The sequence below is a fragment of the Stegodyphus dumicola genome, chromosome 9 (assembly GCF_044657685.1).
Source record: "Stegodyphus dumicola isolate Sdum_Otavi_A_Nest chromosome 9, ASM4465768v1".
In the NCBI taxonomy this organism is placed as follows: domain Eukaryota; kingdom Metazoa; phylum Arthropoda; class Arachnida; order Araneae; family Eresidae; genus Stegodyphus; species Stegodyphus dumicola.
Window position 1 is genome coordinate 90687013 of NC_140776.1, and position 22176 is coordinate 90709188.

Consider the following 22176-nt stretch of genomic DNA (forward strand, 5'->3'; position numbering starts at 1 on the left):
AGCTGCAATTTGTAAGAGCTTCTTAGGTAAATCGTCCATATAGCCTCTACAGACTCGTTACTGACCAATGGCCTGCCAAAATGGGGTTTATCCAACAAACTGCTGGTATCCTTCAACTGCTTATCCCACCGATTAATGTTATTTCTACGTGGTGGCAGTTTGTTGTTGACGCGACGATATTCACGTTGCACTTTGGTCACGAATTTGGCAAGACACAAAACACACTGAACATTCCTCTGTATGGTCCACACCTCGACTGGCATGGCCACGGATGGGCTGATCTGCTCCTTCGCATTTCGCGGTACTGCGTCATCAACTGTGTGTGCACATACTTGCACATAATACTACGGAAACTTTAAGAGTTTTCCTTTTGTTTGGTGAAGATTTCATATTTCTATCTTGTTTGGTTGGTTTCCTGTAACCGAACAAAAGTGCACCACGACTTTACGTACGCACTGTATATAAAGTACTATTTCAAGGGATAACAAAAAGATATTCTTTTCCCAGCACATCAATTAAAAAAGGCAAAATAGCTAAATTCTCATTAATGAAATTTGAGAAAATGCTAGAAACAGAATGACAGTGTGAAAGAAAATGTAGAAGAGAAATGTAGGCGAGTCACAAACTTCGAACCACTATTTACCTCTGATATAGTTAGAGCTATCAAACAGAATGTGTAACAGAGAGCGAAAATGACCTAGAGAATCTAAGCATTGATTTAAAAGCTGAGCACAAATGTTAAGATTCTATATCAATGACTATTTTCATTCCTCATATTTAATTGTTCCAAAAAGGGCCACAGATGCTCTTTTCTGTGGGAGATAATTGCCCCATGTATGAATTATTTTAGTATTTCAGGACATAAGGACTGTTCAAACTCAGAATACAAAAGCAAAATAAACTATAGCTCCTTTTCCCATGCTGTTGTAAACAGTGGTTGGTTAAAACAACCTTTGCCAAATCACTAGCTACAGTGGGATGACCATGGTGATCACTATTGGTGCTTCCAGATACGAGAAATTTTACAGTACTCAAACCAACTTTTGTAAACTGTTTGTCCTTTCTACAGGTTAAGACCTATGCCTGTGCAAGGAGGCTTTTCTCAACCCATCCAACGGTTTGTTTCCTTTAGGAATGACAGACATGTATCAGAGAATTTTTTTAGAATTTGTAGTGCTTTTCTAGATTTGATTCATGCTTGCATGCTATCACATTCACTCTCAGTATTTGGTTACTTTAACACTTCCATGGTTAGTTTTTACATGCATTGTCTCATAAGTTATCTAATTAAATTAATTGAGAATTTTTTTCATTTTTCAGCTTGCTATCCTTTTTCGAAAGAAAATCAGTAAAAATATTGTTTGTCACCCAGGAGCTCTTGTCATTATGGTAAGTAATTTTTGTACTTTTTTTAAACATTAAGGTTTTCTCAATAACCAGTGCTGTCTTCTTAATTGTTGAGTCCATATTGCATGCTAAGAAAACAGTTAACTCATTCATTCAATTTCTTAAAGCAACTGCTGTTTCACTTTTAAATATTAATGTGTGTTCTTGCAATATTCTATAATGCAATTCAATTTTATCTGCATTATAAATTTTGAATGGCTTGTACTCAATTAGCAGGCCAAGTAAAACAACTTTCACCCAGTTTCAGCCATAACATGATCTACCTCTTTGTTCCCTCTTACCATGCACTTTCTGATGAACAGCATTGGATTTCTCTTTTTGCAACTCATAATACAAAATGCTTTCCTAGCATTTAGCAAATGAATGAAAGGGCTGTAGATATAGAAACACTTTATAGCTTGAAACCATTCTACAAAAGTAGTTTTAACATCTCTTGATGATTTTCTATCATTTTTGTGCTTTCATGAGAGGTTTGCATTTCTCTGGATCTTTGTTAACTATTACTCCTTGTTTAAGTAAATTGCACAATACTGTATGGGAAATTCCCCATTTAAATGCAGTTTTTCTCTGACTGCAGTTATGAAGAACATCAAAATCTTTTAACAATTTATCCTTCTTTCAGGCTTAAGTCTTTTCGCTTGGCATTTTCAACTTGTTAGAAGTTTAATATTACAACAAATAAAATTAAAAAAAAAATAAAAATAAATAAATAAATAAATAAATAAATAAAAATAAATAAATAAAATAAAAATAAAAAAAATAATAAAAAATAAAAAATGCTTTTTCTAATGATTTGATAAACTTTCAAAACTCACGTAGCAGAAGGATTGCCTGTTGTTTAGGCAATCTGCTATTTTATGATTATAAGCATGATCAATGCTTTTTCTACAGCTTAGACTTACCATGTCCCTTTCCTCAAACACTGTTAATGTACAATAATTCCGAGAAGCATTTCGTGAAATTATCTTACAACCCTCTGTGAACCTAACGTGTCTATCCCAAAAGGAAGATTTTGAATGTGGAAACCTTAAAATCTGGGATATGGAAGTTGCATTTCCACCTATCAGCTCGTATTCCAGAAGGGACATTCACTCACTAACAGCACTTCTAGAATATTGCTTTTGTAAACCTTTAGGAAATTTTGACTTTCTGAAATCCAATATAGACAAAGAAATGTGAAAACATTGTCTCACAGGTACAGGGCCAGGGAAGGGGGGTAAGAAAATTTGTCCCACACAGTCAGCCACGGTCCATAATATGTTAAATTGATGAACTACAAAAATCTTTCATAGGTATAAGTAGGATATTCTGGGACCAAAGAATCAGCCATAGGCCAATGAGTTTTAAAAGCTGTTAAAGTGAGATCCATAAATGACAAAATAATTGCATAAAGGCATAAATTTTTTTACTGTATGGTTTAGCTTTGCATTTGCTCGTATTATCTACTATATGGTTTTATTTTGCAATATACATTTGTTTTGGTTCTGTAAAATTTGAATGTAATAAGCAGATTATTTTATTAACTAGTGAGCATAATAAAGATACTGTAAACAGTTTTGCACATATTTCAAATTTTAACCATTTTAGTTGTAATATTTTCAGGTTGGTAGACATTGGATCTATATTGAATGTAGCTCTGTTTTTTTTTTTTTTTTTTTTTTCTTTCACTAGATTTCTGAAAAGCATATTATTATTCAGAAGATATTCAAGGTACTATATATATTTCAAAAAGTTCATAATTTAAAAATCTTGAATGGTTTATTTGATGAATAGCAGAAATTAAGTCATTCTTGCCGAGGACTGTGAAAGAATATTATTTGATGAATATTTTGCAGTTTGCACCACAGAAGTGATTTCTGACATTTTCTAAAAGTTAATTTCAATTTTTCAAGTTAATATTGGCCAGATAGGAAAGTGATTAGAGATTGACAGCTGTATTGAAGTGCCTTAGTTCAAATCAAAAAGAAAGTACATTTGGTATGGAAGGTATGTCCCAATGAAGCATATAGTGTCCGTGTGGCAAAGGGCACTCAAAACAGACAGTAAATTGAAATCTTCTTGAAAGGTTGGTGGTAGAAGAGAGATGGAAGACCCTCAAGGTATTTCCTCTTGGAATTTCATCGAAGCTTAGTTGTTAGCAAGGCCTGGTGATACATAATATGCCTATTTAGATACATGGTGCCAGCCTTGCTTCATTCTGTTGGTGTTCAAGTTAGTAAAGATACACTGAAGTTATAAATACAATTTTTTTCATATGAGGGAAAAAAATCAGCAAATTCAAGATAGAGGAGCTTTACAAATCACAGTTAACAAATAAAAATATACATAACATAATTTCAAATCAATAATTTGTTCTTTTCAGAAGATGAAAAAACTTTATTTTACAAATATGAATATCATACAATATGAACACTTTGTGGTAAAATGAAAAGAAAATTTATTTAAATGGTATATATAATACACATGGTCCAGTGTTGTCTTTTTTGGAAAATTATGGAAAATTTATTTAAATGCTATAAAACACATGCTCCACTGTAGTCTTTTTTGTAAAGTCATGTTCACCATATTTTTCTTGAATGATATTAAATTCAAGTTATCTTTTTTAAATACTCAGGTGTTGCTGCAATATAATCACTTAGACTAAATAAAGCTGGCTGGCATTTGGACAGATATCTAGGAGAAAAAAGTAATATTCATAGGGTTAAAAATTAATAGATAATAATTAGTTCCTAACTATTATACATAATAAAATCCTTATAATGCAAAATTATACCAGCAGAGCAGAGTCTGTACACTGAAAATGGTGGTATTTTATATCATAAAATACACAAAATTTACTATATGCTCATATGTAACATTTTTACATACAATATTCATTTGTAACGAAATGCAAAAATGCTAATAAGTAAATAAATAAAGTAAAAAATCTACTTTTGACAAACTACCATAACACCCTGTTTTAATAGCAACACACAATTTCAGCACATTAAAAGAGTAGCTGTTTGGAACAGAATATTTTGAAATTTCCACAGCAGAAAATTTTAATAATTAATCACATCTTGCATCCAAAATAATCTAGAAGTTATTAAGTTTTCAATTTGAAATTACCACAGTAATTAGTATTTAATTTAAAATTCCTCTTTTTTTTATATTTCTAAGACGCTTCAGTGAGTGTGCACTGAGATTTTTTAATTATTCTTAGTCCTTTTTTTAAAAAATAATAATACTACTGTCACACAGGGCTCAGCCATTTTACTTATCAAAAGCTATCATTACCAACTTTGACATAAAATTGGAATAACAACAGAATAGGAATTTTTTCTCAGAGAGATTCAGAATATATGCAAAACTTATTAAATTTCTCTTTCTGTAGAAATTTGAAATACTTTAGCTTATTTTGTAACAACTTGATGTGTTGTATACTTCTAGTACTGCAAACTGTCGCAACACTGCAATTATTTATTTTTAAGAGCAATGATTGTACAGCTGTTACATGCTTTTACTTTAATCATTAATCATTTACAATCCCAACCTTACCATAAGTCGTACAGGAAAAGATATTTATGATCATTACATATTTTTGCATGATTTCCAATAATCTGTAAAAACCTACTATTAATTTCATGTTAATATTCTTCAAAACTTTTGTCAATATTATTTTTGTAGCTTTGCAGATTTCTTGACAGTTAGAACTTGCTACAGAAGATTACACTGAGTAAATTCTGCCTTTGGTACAACCTTCTGAGCTATTAAAAAAAATATATATATATATACTATGTCTGCCAATCATAGCTTATACATTTCTATTCAAACCAGACTTCAACTGGCTGCTAATGTGGTTAAAACTGCATGTTATGAGACAAGTAATGAATGAGGTAATGTGGTTATGGGACCAGCTGTAACCATAAGTGGCAAGTGGCATAAGGAGAAATTCATAAAAGAGTTAAAAATTTAATACAGAAGACTTAGTAGTTGATGAAAATGTATTTTAAATTAAAAAAAGAAAAAAAGTTACAAAATGTGCAATAGATAGCACTGTTTGAGTTCAAGCTACTGTTGTGAAAGTATGCAAATTATCAAAACGTGACATGTACCGCAGATATAGATGTGATAAAAATGGAGAGCACTAGTGGAACATATAACACTCTGCCTTAGTGCTTCATCATGAATCTGACAAAGAAGGTTCACACTTTGCTTGTGAAGCTTCTCTACCAGAACGGTGACTGTGTGTTAACAGCTATCAGGAGGTCCGCACATCAAACAATACGGCCCAATGACCACATATGGCCAGCAGAAAATGATCGATAAATTCAAAGAAACAGGCTTATTTGACATTAAATGAGCCAGAGGATGAAAACTAGTACAGGCAGCTGCAGTGGAAGTTGTGGCCACATGATTAAGAGAATGATGATACGGGAATCAGCAGTGCATGAGGAATTGGAATAATGTTGGACATGCCTATCAGCACTGTATGTAAAGTCCTACGAGACATCTTGTGCTGTTATCTGTACAAGATAATTCATGTGTTGACCTGGAAACACGTGAATTGTTTGCATTACTATTTCTTGCTGGATGGCTACTCTGTGGTCTGACGTAGCCCATTTCCACTTTTAAGGTTCTGTAAATATGCAAAATTGCAGGATATAGGTGACCAAGAATCCATTCCTGCTACAGCCATTACCTCTTCAGACTGAAAAGGTCACTATGTAATGCAGAATAATGGCAGCGTTTATCATCGGTCTGTTCTTCGTGTAGATCACACCTATGGGTACTGCTACATGTAAAGTTACTAGTAATAATAATAATTGTATATGTACCCCATCTAAAGCATTAGACGAATTGGTCCCAGCTGAGAACCCCCATATCAGGCAAGGGGTGTGCCAATCAAAAGTCCCTTGAGACTTGGAAAGGAACTATGCTACCACACCAGGGTTCCAACTCAGATTGGCAGACTTTAAAATTTTGTCTATCAATGGCCATGGCTACCTGCTGGTTCTAAGGTATCACTGCGACCAGGCACTATCTATAGAGCACTTATATGCTCCAAACTAGATTATCTCTCAGTTGTTTATGGGTCTGCAAGGCCTTCCATGTTAATAAAATTAGATCCTGTTCATCATCAGGCCCTGCGTATATCTTCTGGTGCAGTTAAAACATCTCCTGTACAAAGTTTATGTTGACTATCACAAATGTTAAAGTAGTGCCAAGGAAAGCCGAAGCAAGGATCACCTTGCTGACAATCCGGGGAGTTGAAGATATAGTCGCATCCACATGAACAAATGCTTATAGTTGTGAAATACAGCTAATTTCCTGATCCGGATAAATGATGTTGCTGCACGATTCCTAACAGCGATGGGGACAAGAAGATTTTCATCTTGGGTATTGATGAGGTAGAGACCGATGAGGTACCATACGAGTCTGTGTTGGATCTTCTTGGACTATCAATTCAGGAGTTTCAGAAAAGTCATTTGATCTTGACTAACTTGAGTAGCAGTTGAGCGATACGATAATCCACAGTCTCTGTTACATCTAAACTCCGGACTATCAGCACCACCACACCTAAACTCCGGACTATCAGCACCATCAAATGACTGTTAGATGGAGAGCGCGTAATTTTCATGTAACCTAATAATTGTACATAAAATGTATAAATGTATCTAAATATAATCTGTTTATATTGCACAGAAGTGTCAGTCTTTATGCAAAAGCTTCGAATAAGAATTTAGAATGGAACAAGCTCGGCTCCCGGGTGAAAGAAAAGGTAAGAGATTTCTTTTTACCTTTTAGAATTCCATTGAGAGATACAACATTTTTTGGCATCCCTGCCCGGATGCCCGAGCTACGAATAAGAATTTAAATTAGACAATAAATATTTAGAATATAATTATTGATTACCTTTTGAATGTTTGTTCCAGTTAAGGTGTGAGCAGTTGTCTCTCTGCTACTACTTCAATGTATTAAGCTTGGAGATCTGAATGGTCATCAAAGATGCTGCCTGCCAGTACTACATGGGCTGCAGTTCGCAGCAGGACATTACCTAGCAAGCTACAGAACCAACTGCTCTGTGACTTGCATCGACCCACCCAGGCAGGCCAATGAAGTTTCGTCTCAAGGTATCTCCTACTGGGCAAGTGGAACCTCAAAGTTCAATGATTATGTGTCCCCGTGGCCAAGACTGCCTAGGTTCAGATCCTAGCCAGTAGCTTCACAGAGTTCTTTGCATCATACCTCGGAGGGTAAGTTACTGGTAAGTCATATGAAGCACTTTTGCCTAATCATGTCTTCTGGCACTTCAGCTGCATCAGTCTGTGGATCAAACAATGCGTATTCATGCAAGATGGCACTCCTCTGCACATTGCTACTTGTGTGAAGTAGCTGCTGATAGCTCATTTTGGAGATGGCAGAATTATAAGCTACCATTTTCCAACAGTTTCGCTGCCACATTCCCCTGACATAAACAGATGTGATTTTTGGCTTTGGAGATACCTGAAGAATGTTGTTTACAGCAGGAAGATTGCAAATCTAGACGACTTGAAGGCAAGCATCACACACTACATTCATAGCATCCATACAGATACCCTCTGATCTGTTGCTGAATATGCCATTTTGCGCTTCCTGTGGTACAAGTATAGTAGTGGACAAAGGGAACATCGAACAACCTATGCGCTAATCATTCTGTAAGGTGTTTGTTTCATGAAACTCTTCTCTTTCTCTTGTCACCATCACTGTTTTCGCTGTAAACATGCATTCTTGTCTTTTCGACAATTTTTTTGTAAACCCTTGGAGTCTATTGTTTCCTTCTGGATAACGACATTCCTGTGTTTAACGAATACATTTAGGCATTTTCCCTGACAGCACAATCCATCAGCACATTTTGGAACTATTTTTTTTCCTTCGCGAAACAAAATTCCATCACCTCATGACTGTTCTGGTAAAATTCTGACCAGTAGTTTTAAAGCTTGAGCATTTTGAAATTGCAACTTTAATTACAATCATCCTGTACTTATTACTCATACAATTAACATGCAAAGAGACTATACTATATAATGAGAAAAAATGACCATTACAAGATAACCAGGACAGCTGAATTATATTAAGCTAATGAAATTTGCAGCTTAATGTCACTAATCTTTCATAAACATTGAATCAAATACAAATAAATTATTACTTAAATGAAACACAGTGAAAGCTACCATAAAATATTTATAAATTAAATATGGATATGCTTCTTACACTTTTTAATTTTAACAAATACTTACTTTAAAAAGTCATATAGATGATTTGTCAGTAAATTTACACTATCTTCATCCAAAACTGTATATGCAAGAGCACCACCTAGTTTTGCTAGAAATGAAAAAATTGTAAATATTAAGATGAAAGTTGAATAATTTGTTATTAAAATTTCTTCGTATCAGATTGAACAGTTACATACAGTTATTATTTCTTTCAACTACTTCATTCCTCATTTCAATTTATGAAAAATATAATCATAAATTAAAAGTAAAGTAGTGTTTAAAATTACTGATAATAAATGTATCTATATACAGTCAAGAGTCGTTAATTCAGACACCCATAATCCGGAATGATCTATAATCCAGACCTCAAAGCTACAAACTTTCTGCGTTGACGCATGCGCATAGGCATTTACGCATGCGAGTAAGACCTTTATGGCGGCGAATGTGCAAGATACGTTTACGCATGCGCGTTTAATGTATAACGGACAGTATAAGCCAAGCTAAAATTATCTAATTCAGTTAATGTTGCAGATTGCATTGTTCCTTAATCTTCAAATTGGATCCGGTTTATTATTTTTTGCAGACTGTTAGAGCAATTTTATAAAAGTAAGCTTGAACTTTCGATTATGTCAAATAGAATTTCCGATATATATTTACTAATATGTAAAGGATCTAAATAGAATTTCCGATATATATTTACTAATATGTAAAGGATCTACAAAGCGAAAGTACGTTTCAAAGTCCATTAAACAAAAGTGGGATTGCTGCAAAAAATGGATAAAGGCATATCCTTTCTTTCTCTAACCATTCCAAAATCTGTTTATCAATTTCACGCTGCTCTGCGGGGAAGGGGGGGGACGTCATGGCGCGCAATGAATTGGAAGTTGATCTGTCAGCACTATCCTTATCTTCAGGGCAGATGTTTTCATTTTATTTGGCTTATAATTCCTTACTAAATGTAGTATTTCATCTCGATGTATTCCATCTTTGATATGATTTAAATCAAACTCCTCGTCATTATAATTTGCTTCCTATAGTGAAGAAAGTTACACAGAGATTATTAACAACGAAAAAATTTTGATTGACAAATTAGTCGGTATTCTCGACACAGCAATTATAGGACTTGAACAGCGGAGCTTTGTAACTGAACAAGAAATTATGTCTGTTTATAGAATCAAAGAGAAAGTATTATCACATAAAAGGAAGCAACTTAAAAACCTTACATTGAAAGAAATGTTTAATAAAGTAAACAAATAAATATTAAGCTTTTTTTTTTTTTTGTTAATTTTATACCCTTTAGATCATAATTGTTCTTTATTTCATAAATTATGGTTTCATATTTTTAATTTTATAATTTCTGCATGCCATCTTACCAGATTTAAACTGATGATCTATAATCCGGAATCGAAGTCCCGACGAGTCCGGATTAATGACTTTTGACAGTACTAGTCAATTTATACTTTGCCATTTTATAATTAAATATAAATTTACTATACAAAATTTAAATATGCCAAAATATTACAAATAAACATCACAAAAACTACATTATCCACAGTACAGGAATTGTGCTGTTATAATAATTCAGCTGTTACGATTGCAAAATGATTAATTTAAATGGAGGAAGTATATTGGCTTAAAATACAATATGATGATCAATACTTGTATATGAACTGTTCACCAATGCAACAAATTAAACATAAAATACCTACTATAAATCTATTATTTTTTTATCATGTTAAGTACTAAACTGCAAACCTTGAAAAATATCATGGGTCTCATATGACGGCTTATTTTCCTCTACTGCTTGGAATTACTCTGAAGTATAGAAAAGTTATAACATTTGAAGAAAAGATGAATTGCTTGAAATGTTGTGTATACATTTGTTTAATGCAACAAAAATTCCTACACACACACACACATATACAGGGGTTGGACAAAAATATGGAAACACCTTTAAAAAAACATGTTTCTTTGCTTAATATGGTGTAGGAAACCCGTTGGCATCCAAAACAGCTTGCAGTCTTCTTGGAATGGATAAATACAGTTCCTGTTTGTTTGCCAAGGGAATATTATATCATTCTTCCTGCAAAACGGTGGCAAGTTCAGATAACTATGTTGGCGGTGGATAACGAGAACGCACTTTCCGTTCCAATGTAGACCACAAAGGTTCGATAATATTCAGGTTTGGTGACTGTGGTGGCCAGGGGAGATGGGACAACTCATCCTCGTGCTCAGAAAACCAGTCCTGGACAATGTGAGCTGTGTGAACAGGGGCTTTGTCGTCTTGGAAGACACCATCACCATCGGGGAACAAAGTTTGTACCATGGGATGAACTTGATCGGCCAAAATGTTCACATAAGTCTTGACAGTCATGTGCCCTGACACAGTTATCATGGGGCTAGCAGAGAACCACGATATGGCTCCCAAACCATAACAGAACCCCCGCCATGTTTCACTCTTGGCAACAAGCAGTCTGTATTATAGGCTTGAGATGGCGTTCTCCAGACGTAAACTCGGCCAAAAGTGGGAAACAATGTGAAAGAAGACTCGTCAGACCATATTACTCGCTTCCACTGCTCTATAGTCCAGGCTTTATGACTTAAACACCACCTTTTCATGTTACGGGCATTAGCATCACTGATGAGTGGCTTCTCAATTGCAGCACGGCCAGCAATTCCCTGTTCATGAAGCTCCCTTCTAATTGTTTTGGTACTCACAGGGTTCAGTAACACAACATTCATTTCAGCAGTAACTTTTGCAGCTGTGGTCTTCTTATTTTTCGTCACAATTGCCCATAATGATTGTCTGTCACGTTCACTAAGGACACACTTTCGTCCGTGCTGTGATTTAGCAGATGATGTTTTTCCGCTTTTCAAATATGCGGAATAAATCTTCGATACAGTACCTCTTGAAACACTAAACACCTCGGCTACCTTGCTTACGGAAGCACCTACCATACGTGCTCCAACAATTTGCCCACGTTCGAAGTCTGTTAACTCTGACATAATGCAATGACAACCTCACATAACAGTACTCCGACAACAACTGAACTGTTTAGCACATTTACGAAGTTGTATAGGTGGCGTCAGTAGTCAAAAACGCCAGCGCCACCTACATATTTTATTAAAATCAATCTTTTCAAAATTTATGTGATCTGATTCTTACATAATTCTGATGATGTAAACGGAACTAAAACTCTTAACAGCCAATAATAATTTTACAGCAGTATTAACCATCCAATCAGAATGCTTTGAGAACCAAAACTAACTCAGTCTGACTTGAGATTTCTACTGCAAAATTATCTAAAATGTAAGCTTTTTGGAATAGGCACAATTAATGTGCCCACATGATTGTGGCCACAACATAATTGCTAAAATAAAAAAATGAAGATTTAATCTGCTTTTGCCTCTAATGTCCTGGTCAATGCTTCCTGCTCCTGAATTTATTACAACCGATTGATTTTAATACATATATATATATATATATATAATAGTTTTTAATTATATATAATATTCTTAAAATTTAATTATATTTGCTTTATATGAATAGAGAATATTTATTAAATATATATATAAATTCAATTATCAACACAGCTTAATTTGCAGATGCCTTGCCATTTAAAGTAATCATATTGCCACTGCTTTTCAAACACCTGTAATATTTTCTATGAAATTTCTTTATCTCTTACTAATTCCAGAATACAATGTCAGATAACTACTTAACCAGTGGCATAGCTAAGGTTTGGCAAGTAGGGACATCTGTCCCCAGGCACAGCATCTATGGGGTGCCAAACTGGCATTACAAAAGTTTAGATTGAAATGTTTTTCATTCTTGGTACACAAAAGGTGGCGCAAAATCTTCAGTTGTTCCCGGTTGCCGAAAACCCTAAGCATGGCTCTGTACTTAACCTTCAAGTATATATTCAAGTTGAAAATGAATATTTTATAAAAGATAGAGAAACTTAACATATTCACTGCCATTTGATCATTACATTGGGTAATACTATGCTAAGCCTTTACACCTTGTTGGTCAACCGTGACTATCATAGCATACAAAATGTTACGAAATATTATTTTTGTTCATGCTAAGATGGTTACCTGTGAGCAGCTAATAAATATACCACATAATATCTGTAAACTATAAACTATAAATCAATATTATTATTTTTTTGTCCTTTTTAACTTAAAAAGTCCAGCATAAAGTTAGCTTACCTATGCTTGGCAATGAATGCATTAAAAGAACTGAAGTATATGCTACTTATTAAAACACAATTTATAAATTCTTTGTATTTGTATGTTGATAATGGTAAGTCTCGAAAGAAATTTGATCAGAAAAGCCATCATATCAGATCAGAATAGGAATAATCAAATTGACTTGAATTCACAATTTAGCTTATTGAACTATTTATAATGCAGAGCTGCTGATTTTAAAATGTGAAAAAATGGCAGGTTCTCACACTGAAACCTAGAGTTCCAGGGAGTAATACAGGGTATTGAACTATTTACAATATAACTGATGTAAAATATATTAATATTTAATTGGATATTCTGAATTTTATATTCTTTTGCCAATTTCATTTCGTAATTTTTTTACACTTTCATAACTAAGAAAATTCTGAGTTGGGAAGGTAAGCTTTTATTTATCAAAGTACTTTTAAATATAATGAAAATAAAATTAATATATATATATTCTTATGAGGATAAATAATGTACCATTTACTTATGCAAAACAAAACTAAATGCCTATATTAATGGATTAAAAATTGATTAAATCTTCATACAAAGTTCAGTAAATGTTTACAGTAAATTTAGACATTTCAGATAAAATTTAATAAAAAAATTACACTGAAAAATCACTTAACATGAGAAAATGGCATTTTCCTAATAAAGCCTAAAAATTGAAAACAGGGAGATGTATTGGAAAAGCATTTTGATTGAGTTTTCTGGTAAAGTTGGGATCTATGCAACATTCTTTTAAAACTAGTTCATACATTACAAGCAATGAAAACAAAAAAAAAAAAAAAAAAAAAAAAAAAAAAAAAATTATCCATGAAGCATGCTTGGCTGACCGGAATTTAAATTAATGCTGTTTTGTGATTTTAAATGACCATATATGGACTTTTTATTTTCATATATTATTTGCTGTTACCTGGAGACACATATGAGAACAAGGTTTAACAGCAAAAAATATATATAATAAAGTATATTTTTTACAGAGCAGCATACAGTATGACATGCTCTGAAAATGGGTTTCTAAAATATACATATTGATGTGACTGGAAAAAACAACCTAGTCTCAGTACAGCAGTAAATACAGCGGCTTAATTGAAAACTATAGCAGTTTTAGTGCTTACTGCAGATTTAAAACTGATAATCTGAGACAGTTATTTTAGTTTTTCCATCATAATTAAGCAAAAATAAATGTTTACTATAAAAAAAAAAAAAAAAAAAAAAATGCTGGATGCATTTTTTTGGATGTTTCATCGGTTTCCTCCTGCCTGCCTCCCCCTTTAACAAAAAAATTCTTCCAGGCATTTGCTAAAGTTTTAATTGAGAATGCCAAATCATTGGTCAAATTCTCACTCAGAATATTACTTGGGTACATTACACGAAGTGATTAACATTAACATCTGCAAGGGGAGGAGTTGGAGGCATAATATAAATAACTATGCCTTTTTTTGAGACTATAGAAATAGTTGAAGTTCAGCATAGATTAGCTGTCTTATTCAGACTTATATATTACGCTATTTGCTTTCCTATGGCTAGATACTAAGCTTTTCATCAATAGTCAGGAATGTCAAACTCTAGGTTATTTAATTATCACATCATCAAAAATGATGCTCAACATGCAGCATAGTGGGAAGGATCTTTACTATACCCGTGGGAAGGATAGATAACTACAAATACCTTTCATGGTATCTGAATCTTAAAGCGTGCCCAGAAATTAATTTAAATATAATGAGATACATTACACAAGAGAAGAAGAGGAAAAATGTGGTCACGTGTTTAAGAACAATAACATCTGCACGTGCTATGTTTACAATGGAGACGATAGCAGATAGTACGCTGAAATTAATCGATTTTTCGAATTTAGAAATTTATGGCTATTGCGAGAAATTAAATAATATGCTTGGAAATTATTTCTCTTTTCTTGATGTCAACAAGTAGGGTTTTTTGTTATTCAAGGAAAAACACGTGGACAATATTTGTTTCAAAGTAATGCCGCATATCGCCGTATTAAGGCTGAAATGAAGAAATCAATTAATTATGAAACATATGTGCAAATTTCTGCAGAAAACAAGGTAAGATTTATAAATTTTTCTTATGCGTGATGCTTACCAGTATTAATAATGTTTTTATTAAGAATATTAAGTGTATATCAGTTAATTGAAAACTACTCCCAAGACCTTGAATAATGTTTTTCAAATTTTTAAATATAAGTGTAGTAATAGTATATTCATAGTTCATGAATAGTTGTTCTAAATTACTGAAATAGCTGAATTTGGGAAAGATCTGTTTATCTGCAAGAACATAAATACAAAGCCAATTTTCTCTCATTAATATCAATTAGTGTCATAGAACATTTTATGCTGCTAAAATTTTATTAATTTCATCAGGCTATGTTTTAATATTTTAGCTGTTGTAATTGATTTTTAATGAATACATATAAATATTGGAATGTTAATTTTTTAATACCTTCCATTGTAGATAATAAGGATACCAACAGTTGTAATATTAGAAACATCAGTAATACTGAAACATTTTAATATAAAAGGATGCTTTTTTAAGAGTTTATACTTAATTCTATATTTTCATGGGAGATTGCTGATTTTAGTTTAAATATTAAATTAGCATGTATATTTAGTCCTTGAAAATCAGTGATTGTGTCAGTCTATAGTTTGATTTAACATGTGCCTTACACTTAAAATACTTAAAAATCTTTTTGAGCTACATGATTTAAAATAAAAAATTTGGCACATAAGTTATGTAACCTACAAGATTAAAAATAACTTGAAATACTTATCTTTGAAAATTAATTTTTCTTCAGTAAAGAGATAGTTAATTTGTAACAGAATTAGTTTTGAATAGAATCAAAGTATTTTCAATAATTTTTATACTCTGGTAGAAAAGTCATTTTCTACATGGCAGGGGGAGGGGGAAAAATCACAATCATAACTGAAAACAGAATACAAGAAACTTACTAAATAGTCGTAACAGATGAATAGCTCCATACAGCTGAGATGCAGTTGAATCTGGATTTTCAAGAACGAGCTAAATAAAAGTTTAAAAGCAATAAAAACACTTTTAAATTATAAAATAAATTCATTATAATAATTTAAATGAATCTATATGTATATAAATGAATGTTTCTCTTTTATACAGATCTACAGTTCACTTCCAATCTTTATGATGAAGCATGCCACACTTGACCTTCAAAACAAGAGGAAGGTCGCTGTCTGCATAAGATTTCTCAAAAACCAACCCACGAGTCTGCACTTTTTATATACATACATTTTACACTAAATTAACAAATTTTTGATTAAAAACTCGGAGATTTAAAAGCTCTGCATTGCCACTCTACAAAGTGTAAGACATATATGTTTCGAATTTAATCAGAAAATTTAAAGATATAAAAAATTGTGTTGCCACCCGGGAAAACACAATATATTAATTTGTATTGACTTTAATAAACTAATTCGGCTATTTAAGAGAAATGTGTTGCCACTGCCCGAATTAAAATATTAAAATATTTTGCGGTGCATTACTGTTCAGAATAATATAAATATTTAATTTTTCATGCATTAACATGCGTGCTATTGCATCACACAAATTTTCTTTGTTTTTTGAATTTGTAACTTTGTAGTGAATTTGTAATAGTCATCACAAAGCATTATTTTCCTAATGAAATAAATTATGCCGCCAAAACGAAAATTGATTGCTCAATCTACACCTCAAGCGCAAAAGAAGAAGACATTCTGAGCTTCAGAATGTTTGAGTATGCATTGCTCAAGCCCGTTCATATGAAACAGATGAGCAATGGGAGCAAGACTGAAAACATTTGAGAAAAATTTTTTAACAGTGTTAAAACACAAACTCTTTTCTTTAAGTAGCACTGCAACACATGCCAAGTAACAGTTAGTACTATATATAAATTTGTTACCAATTATAATGCACTGCTAGCCATCTAAAATGTAACATTATGAAGAATTAAAGATATAAAAATGTTATTTACAAGACAAATAATACAAAGTACAAGAATGAATGATCAAAATTTCAGAACATGAATAAATCTGTATTTTGTGTAGTTGCCAAGGCTGGCAATAACTGCTGCATTAATACTCAACATAAAAAGAGGCTTTGGATGTATGCTTGAGGTATGTCAGTTCATGCTGTTTCCACATATTACCAGCGTTAATCTGGCATAGACAAAAGAGCAATCATTGAACAGATGTGCCTGACAGGTGACATAATGGAAAAAACCAATGGGCCAAGGCAGAAAGAAATGTGACCTAATGGGACATGAAGATTTGATGAATGTGGTGTGCCACTAGTGTGCATCATATTGTTGTAACTTGGCCACAAGCAAGAATTGAAAAAAAGGGAGGATGACAGGCTCTCAAATTTCAGAGATACAATGTTGGCTGTTCAGCACACTGGCAATGCACATTAGGTAAGTATAGTAAAATTCAATGATATTACAAACTCAAGCTTTAGATCACAATTGGGTGTGGGAATGCATAATATAAGGGTCACAATGTCTAATAATGCTGTAAGCAAGAGCAGGATTTGTGAGAATGTGCCATACCATTGATACCATTCCTGCACATTACTGAATGCATCATTACAGACACTGGTTCCTGTGCTGTGGTGTCAATGGATGATGAAATAATGCTGATGTTGTACTGCATGTCTGGATATTTAATGCTGTGCAAAATATAGTTTCCTAACCCAGGGTACATAATGCGACTATAGAGTTTCTAATATTATGAGGTTGGATTGCCCCCTCCCCCTGAAAAAAAAAGAAGATTACAAAGGCAATAAAAGTATTTATTCACAATAGACAGAAAATAGAAAATGGAATTAAGAGGTATACTTGCCCATTATTTTTACACATAATCACTAAACCTATGTAGACATTTATCTCACTGTAGAACCAATTTGTTTATGCCAGCTTCGTAGAAATCACCTCCCCGTCCACTGAGCCATTTCTTGGTGGTTATTTTCACACTGTCTGAAGGGAACCTCATTCCAGATAAATGTTTCTTCAATTTTGGATGAAGAAAATAGTCACAGAGTGCTAAATCTGGGTTATATGGAGATGACTCCAGACTTCCCACTTTTGCAGCAATTCTTAAATTTGGTGAGCAATATGGTGTTGGGCATTGTCATGCCACATATTACATTCATGTAACCTTATTCAAGTGGCACAATAACAATCAGCAGTAACAGTTTGGCCACACTCCAGATACTCTAACAGGAGAACAAATCACAGCTCATACCTCCAAGCGAGACCACTTTTTTTAAACGTCTTGCCATTTCAATCGCTCTGATACGTCTGCGAATTTACTCTACCTACCTGTCGAACCGCTGCTAGATAAATTTGATAAAGTAGTGCCTCCATAATAATTACTTTTCAAATGCTGATGCTTGTAACCTCTTTTTTTGGATCCACCTATGTATTGTGGACAATATCTCTATCATCTTAAAAACAGGTGAGTGGGGCAGTTGAAATTTCACACTTTGATCTGTACAACTTCTCAGGATTCTTTAACTGCAAATTCTCATAACAGTTACTGGACCTTGAGCAACATAGGCAGCAATTATGTCGTAACATAATGTCATGACTTCAGCTTGAAATATATTGTGAAATGCTAACCACATACCTATTTTAGCATGGAAACTTTCCGATGTGTTGTGATCTTCTTCTACAGTAAAACTACTCTGCTGCTAAAAAAAAAAAATAAGCAACAAAGGCAAAAAATGGAATATAGCAAAAACTATTTAAGAGATATGCATGAAATTGATCCAAGAGATTGGTGTGGTGTTACTAGACCAGAGAGCAAACAATAATGCAAAGATATACAAAAACATATGTGTTACGACCATCACATTGTGAAAGACCAAATGAGTCAGAAGAATGTGCAATGTAAATATGCTAATAATGGTAATGATACCTTCTAGTTAAAATGCATGCTTGATAACGGTGAGGCAAGCTAGCAATAGTGGTGTTTATCGCTTGCTGAGGCAATAGCACCCTTTCATACAGTAATGCATGTTGGAGGCTCATGGAGAATGCCTGGCGGCACAATGGGACTTGTTATCCATTTTCCCATACACGCTCAATGGAATTCATGTCTCTAAATCTAGCAGGCCATGGCAGATGTAGAATTGTTACACACTCTGGATAACTCGCATTACTTGAGCTCTATTGCGGGCATAGGTTTCATTCAGAACTATTGTGTTAGTACTATCACAGCAATGAAAGCATGCACAAGAGGCTATAGAATTCCATTGTGGTATTGGACGGCTGTGATGGAAACGCCAGGAATCACATAGAAGACAGTGAGGCCAACTGTTGCTAACCCAGACCTTACAATTAAGTCTCCTCCTCTGTAATGATCTCTTTCACCTATGTTTAGAGCCCAATAGAGCGTGTCCCCGACTCTCACCACATCACTACCCTTCAGGAATCATTCTAGATGTTAAATAGAGACTCACCCATAAAATGTATATGCTCCACTGCTCTGGTGTGCAACTGAGATGTTCACGGGCCCAGTTCAACTGTGCTGTGACATGCGATGGAGACAAAGGAACACAAAACCACATGTCGTTGGGCATACAATCCACCTTCATGCAGTGAACATGACATAGTTTGGTTGGATATGGGCCATTTCGTGGCAGCAGAGAGCCAGCTATGGTGCTGCTAGTGATCTACGTTGTCTTGCACATAGCAACGGGAAGTGATCATCTATGCTGCGGTAATACTTCGATGTCTAGGCCAGCATCTTCTACAGGTCTGCATCTTCTGTGCAATCATTGCCAAAGGTTTTTGATCCCTTTGGGAATGATGCCACAGCCTATTACAGGGTTTGTACATACATCTGCATGCAGAAATTGCAAGTACTTTTAAGGACCATCGCCGAAAAAATTAAGGACCTATTAAGCAATAGAAACTGAATAAACCAAAACAATTATCTACACCCTAACTTCACTTTGGAATTTGTAAGAAAATAAATCCTTTAGTAGGATGCACCGTTATTAAATATAATCTAATATTTAACTTAATTATAAAACAAATTCAAGAATAAAATTAACTGCTAATTTTATTTCTTTAATAATGTGAGTACTGAGAGTAAATATGAAATGATGTAAGGTCACGGCCAGCACCAGAGCCAGAGTGGCAGAATTTTTAGAATTTAAGTGAAGTACCGAGCAACAAAATTTAGAGCAAAATTTTTAGATTTAGGGCAGACACTGAGGTATATATGGTGCGATGAGACATACATGATGAATCTTTTAATAAATTGTTGGTTTTAAATTTCTTTGCTTCAATGTTTGTGTCTAGTTGAAATATAAGAAAACAAAGGGAAGATTCACATAATTTTGTTTTCACTTCAAAAGATGAGAAATTAATCACAAATTTCCTACAAAACATATCCATTATGTGTTAATATCATGAAGGCATTTTTCATTTCATCACATTTTTCTAGAAATTGTAGGTTTATAAATCTTGCCTTTAAACCTTCTGAGGTGAAAGGTCTAAAATTCTAAAGAAAAATTATCCTTACCAACTTTGTAAGAGCAAAAAACCAGATTTTTAACAGGGAAACAATATTAGAAAAGTAAGTGTTAAATGAATTGTCAAAAGAAAACTGGTATACATTTAAATATTCTGAAACAATTACATGGGAAAAACTCTTATCATAGAAGAAAAAAAAAAAAAAAAAAAAAAAAAAAAAACATAAATAATTAATTTATTATTAAATAATTGCAGTAGTATTTTTGTTTTTTCAAAGTGTTTCAAAAATTGTGCTTTATAGCATTTATTATCTTGTTTGTTTTTCACAGTCAAAATATTTCAAAGCGGAAAGTATTATCACTTTAAAGTATGGCAGGAAAAAATAAAAATGTTTCATTTTAATGTTATTTCTTAATTTTAATATATTACCATTATTTTTATGATATTTTAAAATCATCAAAATTTCGCAAATCTCCAAAAAAATTTATTATAAAAACTGAAATTGCCAAAATATTCATAATTTGCCAAATTTAGCACCACATATTTCAAAAGAATTCAAACCAAATTCATTGTATGGGTTAACCATACAATACTTCTGTCAATACATTGCTAAAAATATTCCTCCAAAATATTAATTCACACTCAAAATGGCACAGTTCAGCAATGATATTGATAAATTCATTATTTTGGCTAGTAATAGCATCAACTTGCTTACGACTACATTTCTGGAATGGAAGGCACCTCTTATTAAAGAATTTAAACTTATGCTTTTCAAGTTACCTAATTTCAATCATATCTACAATAAAAGTCATCTAGAATTACAATACATCTAAACTACAAGAAAACTTTATCACCAGAAAGATTGACAAAGCTAGCAACAATTTCAGTGTCATTTGAAAAAAAAATTATTATGACATTCTGCATAAGGAATTGCATAGCACTTGCACCTATCAAAACATCTCTACCAGCACTAAGATACTTTTCAATAAATTTAATGCACTTCATAAAAGACTTAAAAAATCCGTCCCAACAAATTTAATAACAGGTTTGCTAATCTGTATGCGCTTCCAAAATTTCATACAACTCCTGTTAAGTTTTATTATATTAGTTTTATTATATTATATTATATTTTATTAGTTTTATTATATTATATTAGTAACTATATATATATAGTTATTTCAGTTCAATCTGAAATTAAGATTCATAGCCAACAGTACCAGAAGTTATTTAAAGGAGATATATTATCTCTTTGCACAAGAACTTTATCTCATTCGAGACGTAATCAATAATTATGATTTTAAAGAACAACATTGCAACTGGATGATTTCAAGCAACAAACAAATTCTTAAAACCTTAAATTCACTTAAAATAGAACATATCCAATGCTACGACTTTAAAAACCTCTATACTACTTTACCACTTGAAGAAATTTATAGCAGCTTGCTTACTCTTCAAATTTATTTCCCCAAATTTCTATAATATTACCTACTGAAAATTGGCAACTTTTTCTTTCAAGCGTTCTTTTCAACAATTATATTCAATTTAACAACACCTTTAAACAAATACAGGGAATACCTATGGGCAGCAACTTTTCAACAGCAATATGTGAATTATTTCTTTTCACACAAGAATTTACTTTTGTACAAATCACTAAATAATGAAGATAAAAAATATTACCAACACATCTTTCGGTATATAGATGATGTAATTGCCTTCAACAAAATAGAAAAAGCTAATATCTACCCTTCTTGCCTACAACTTAATACTACAAATAATGTGCAAAATGATATAGTT

General features: G+C 33.0%; 1 protein-coding gene across 1 annotated transcript in view; it reads right to left on the bottom strand.

Moving 5' to 3' along the window:
- Positions 1–3748: 3748 nt before the first annotated feature.
- The window catches only part of LOC118194457 (mortality factor 4-like protein 1), a 67710-nt gene continuing 49282 nt past the window's right edge, over positions 3749–22176 (bottom strand). The window contains exons 10-12 of the mRNA XM_085823761.1: positions 15845–15914; positions 8667–8751; positions 3749–4080 (exon numbers count right to left, since the gene is read on the bottom strand). Coding sequence (XP_085679887.1) covers positions 3996–4080; positions 8667–8751; positions 15845–15914 — 240 coding nt within the window. The 3' untranslated portion in view covers positions 3749–3995. The remainder of the gene's footprint in view (positions 4081–8666; positions 8752–15844; positions 15915–22176) is intronic.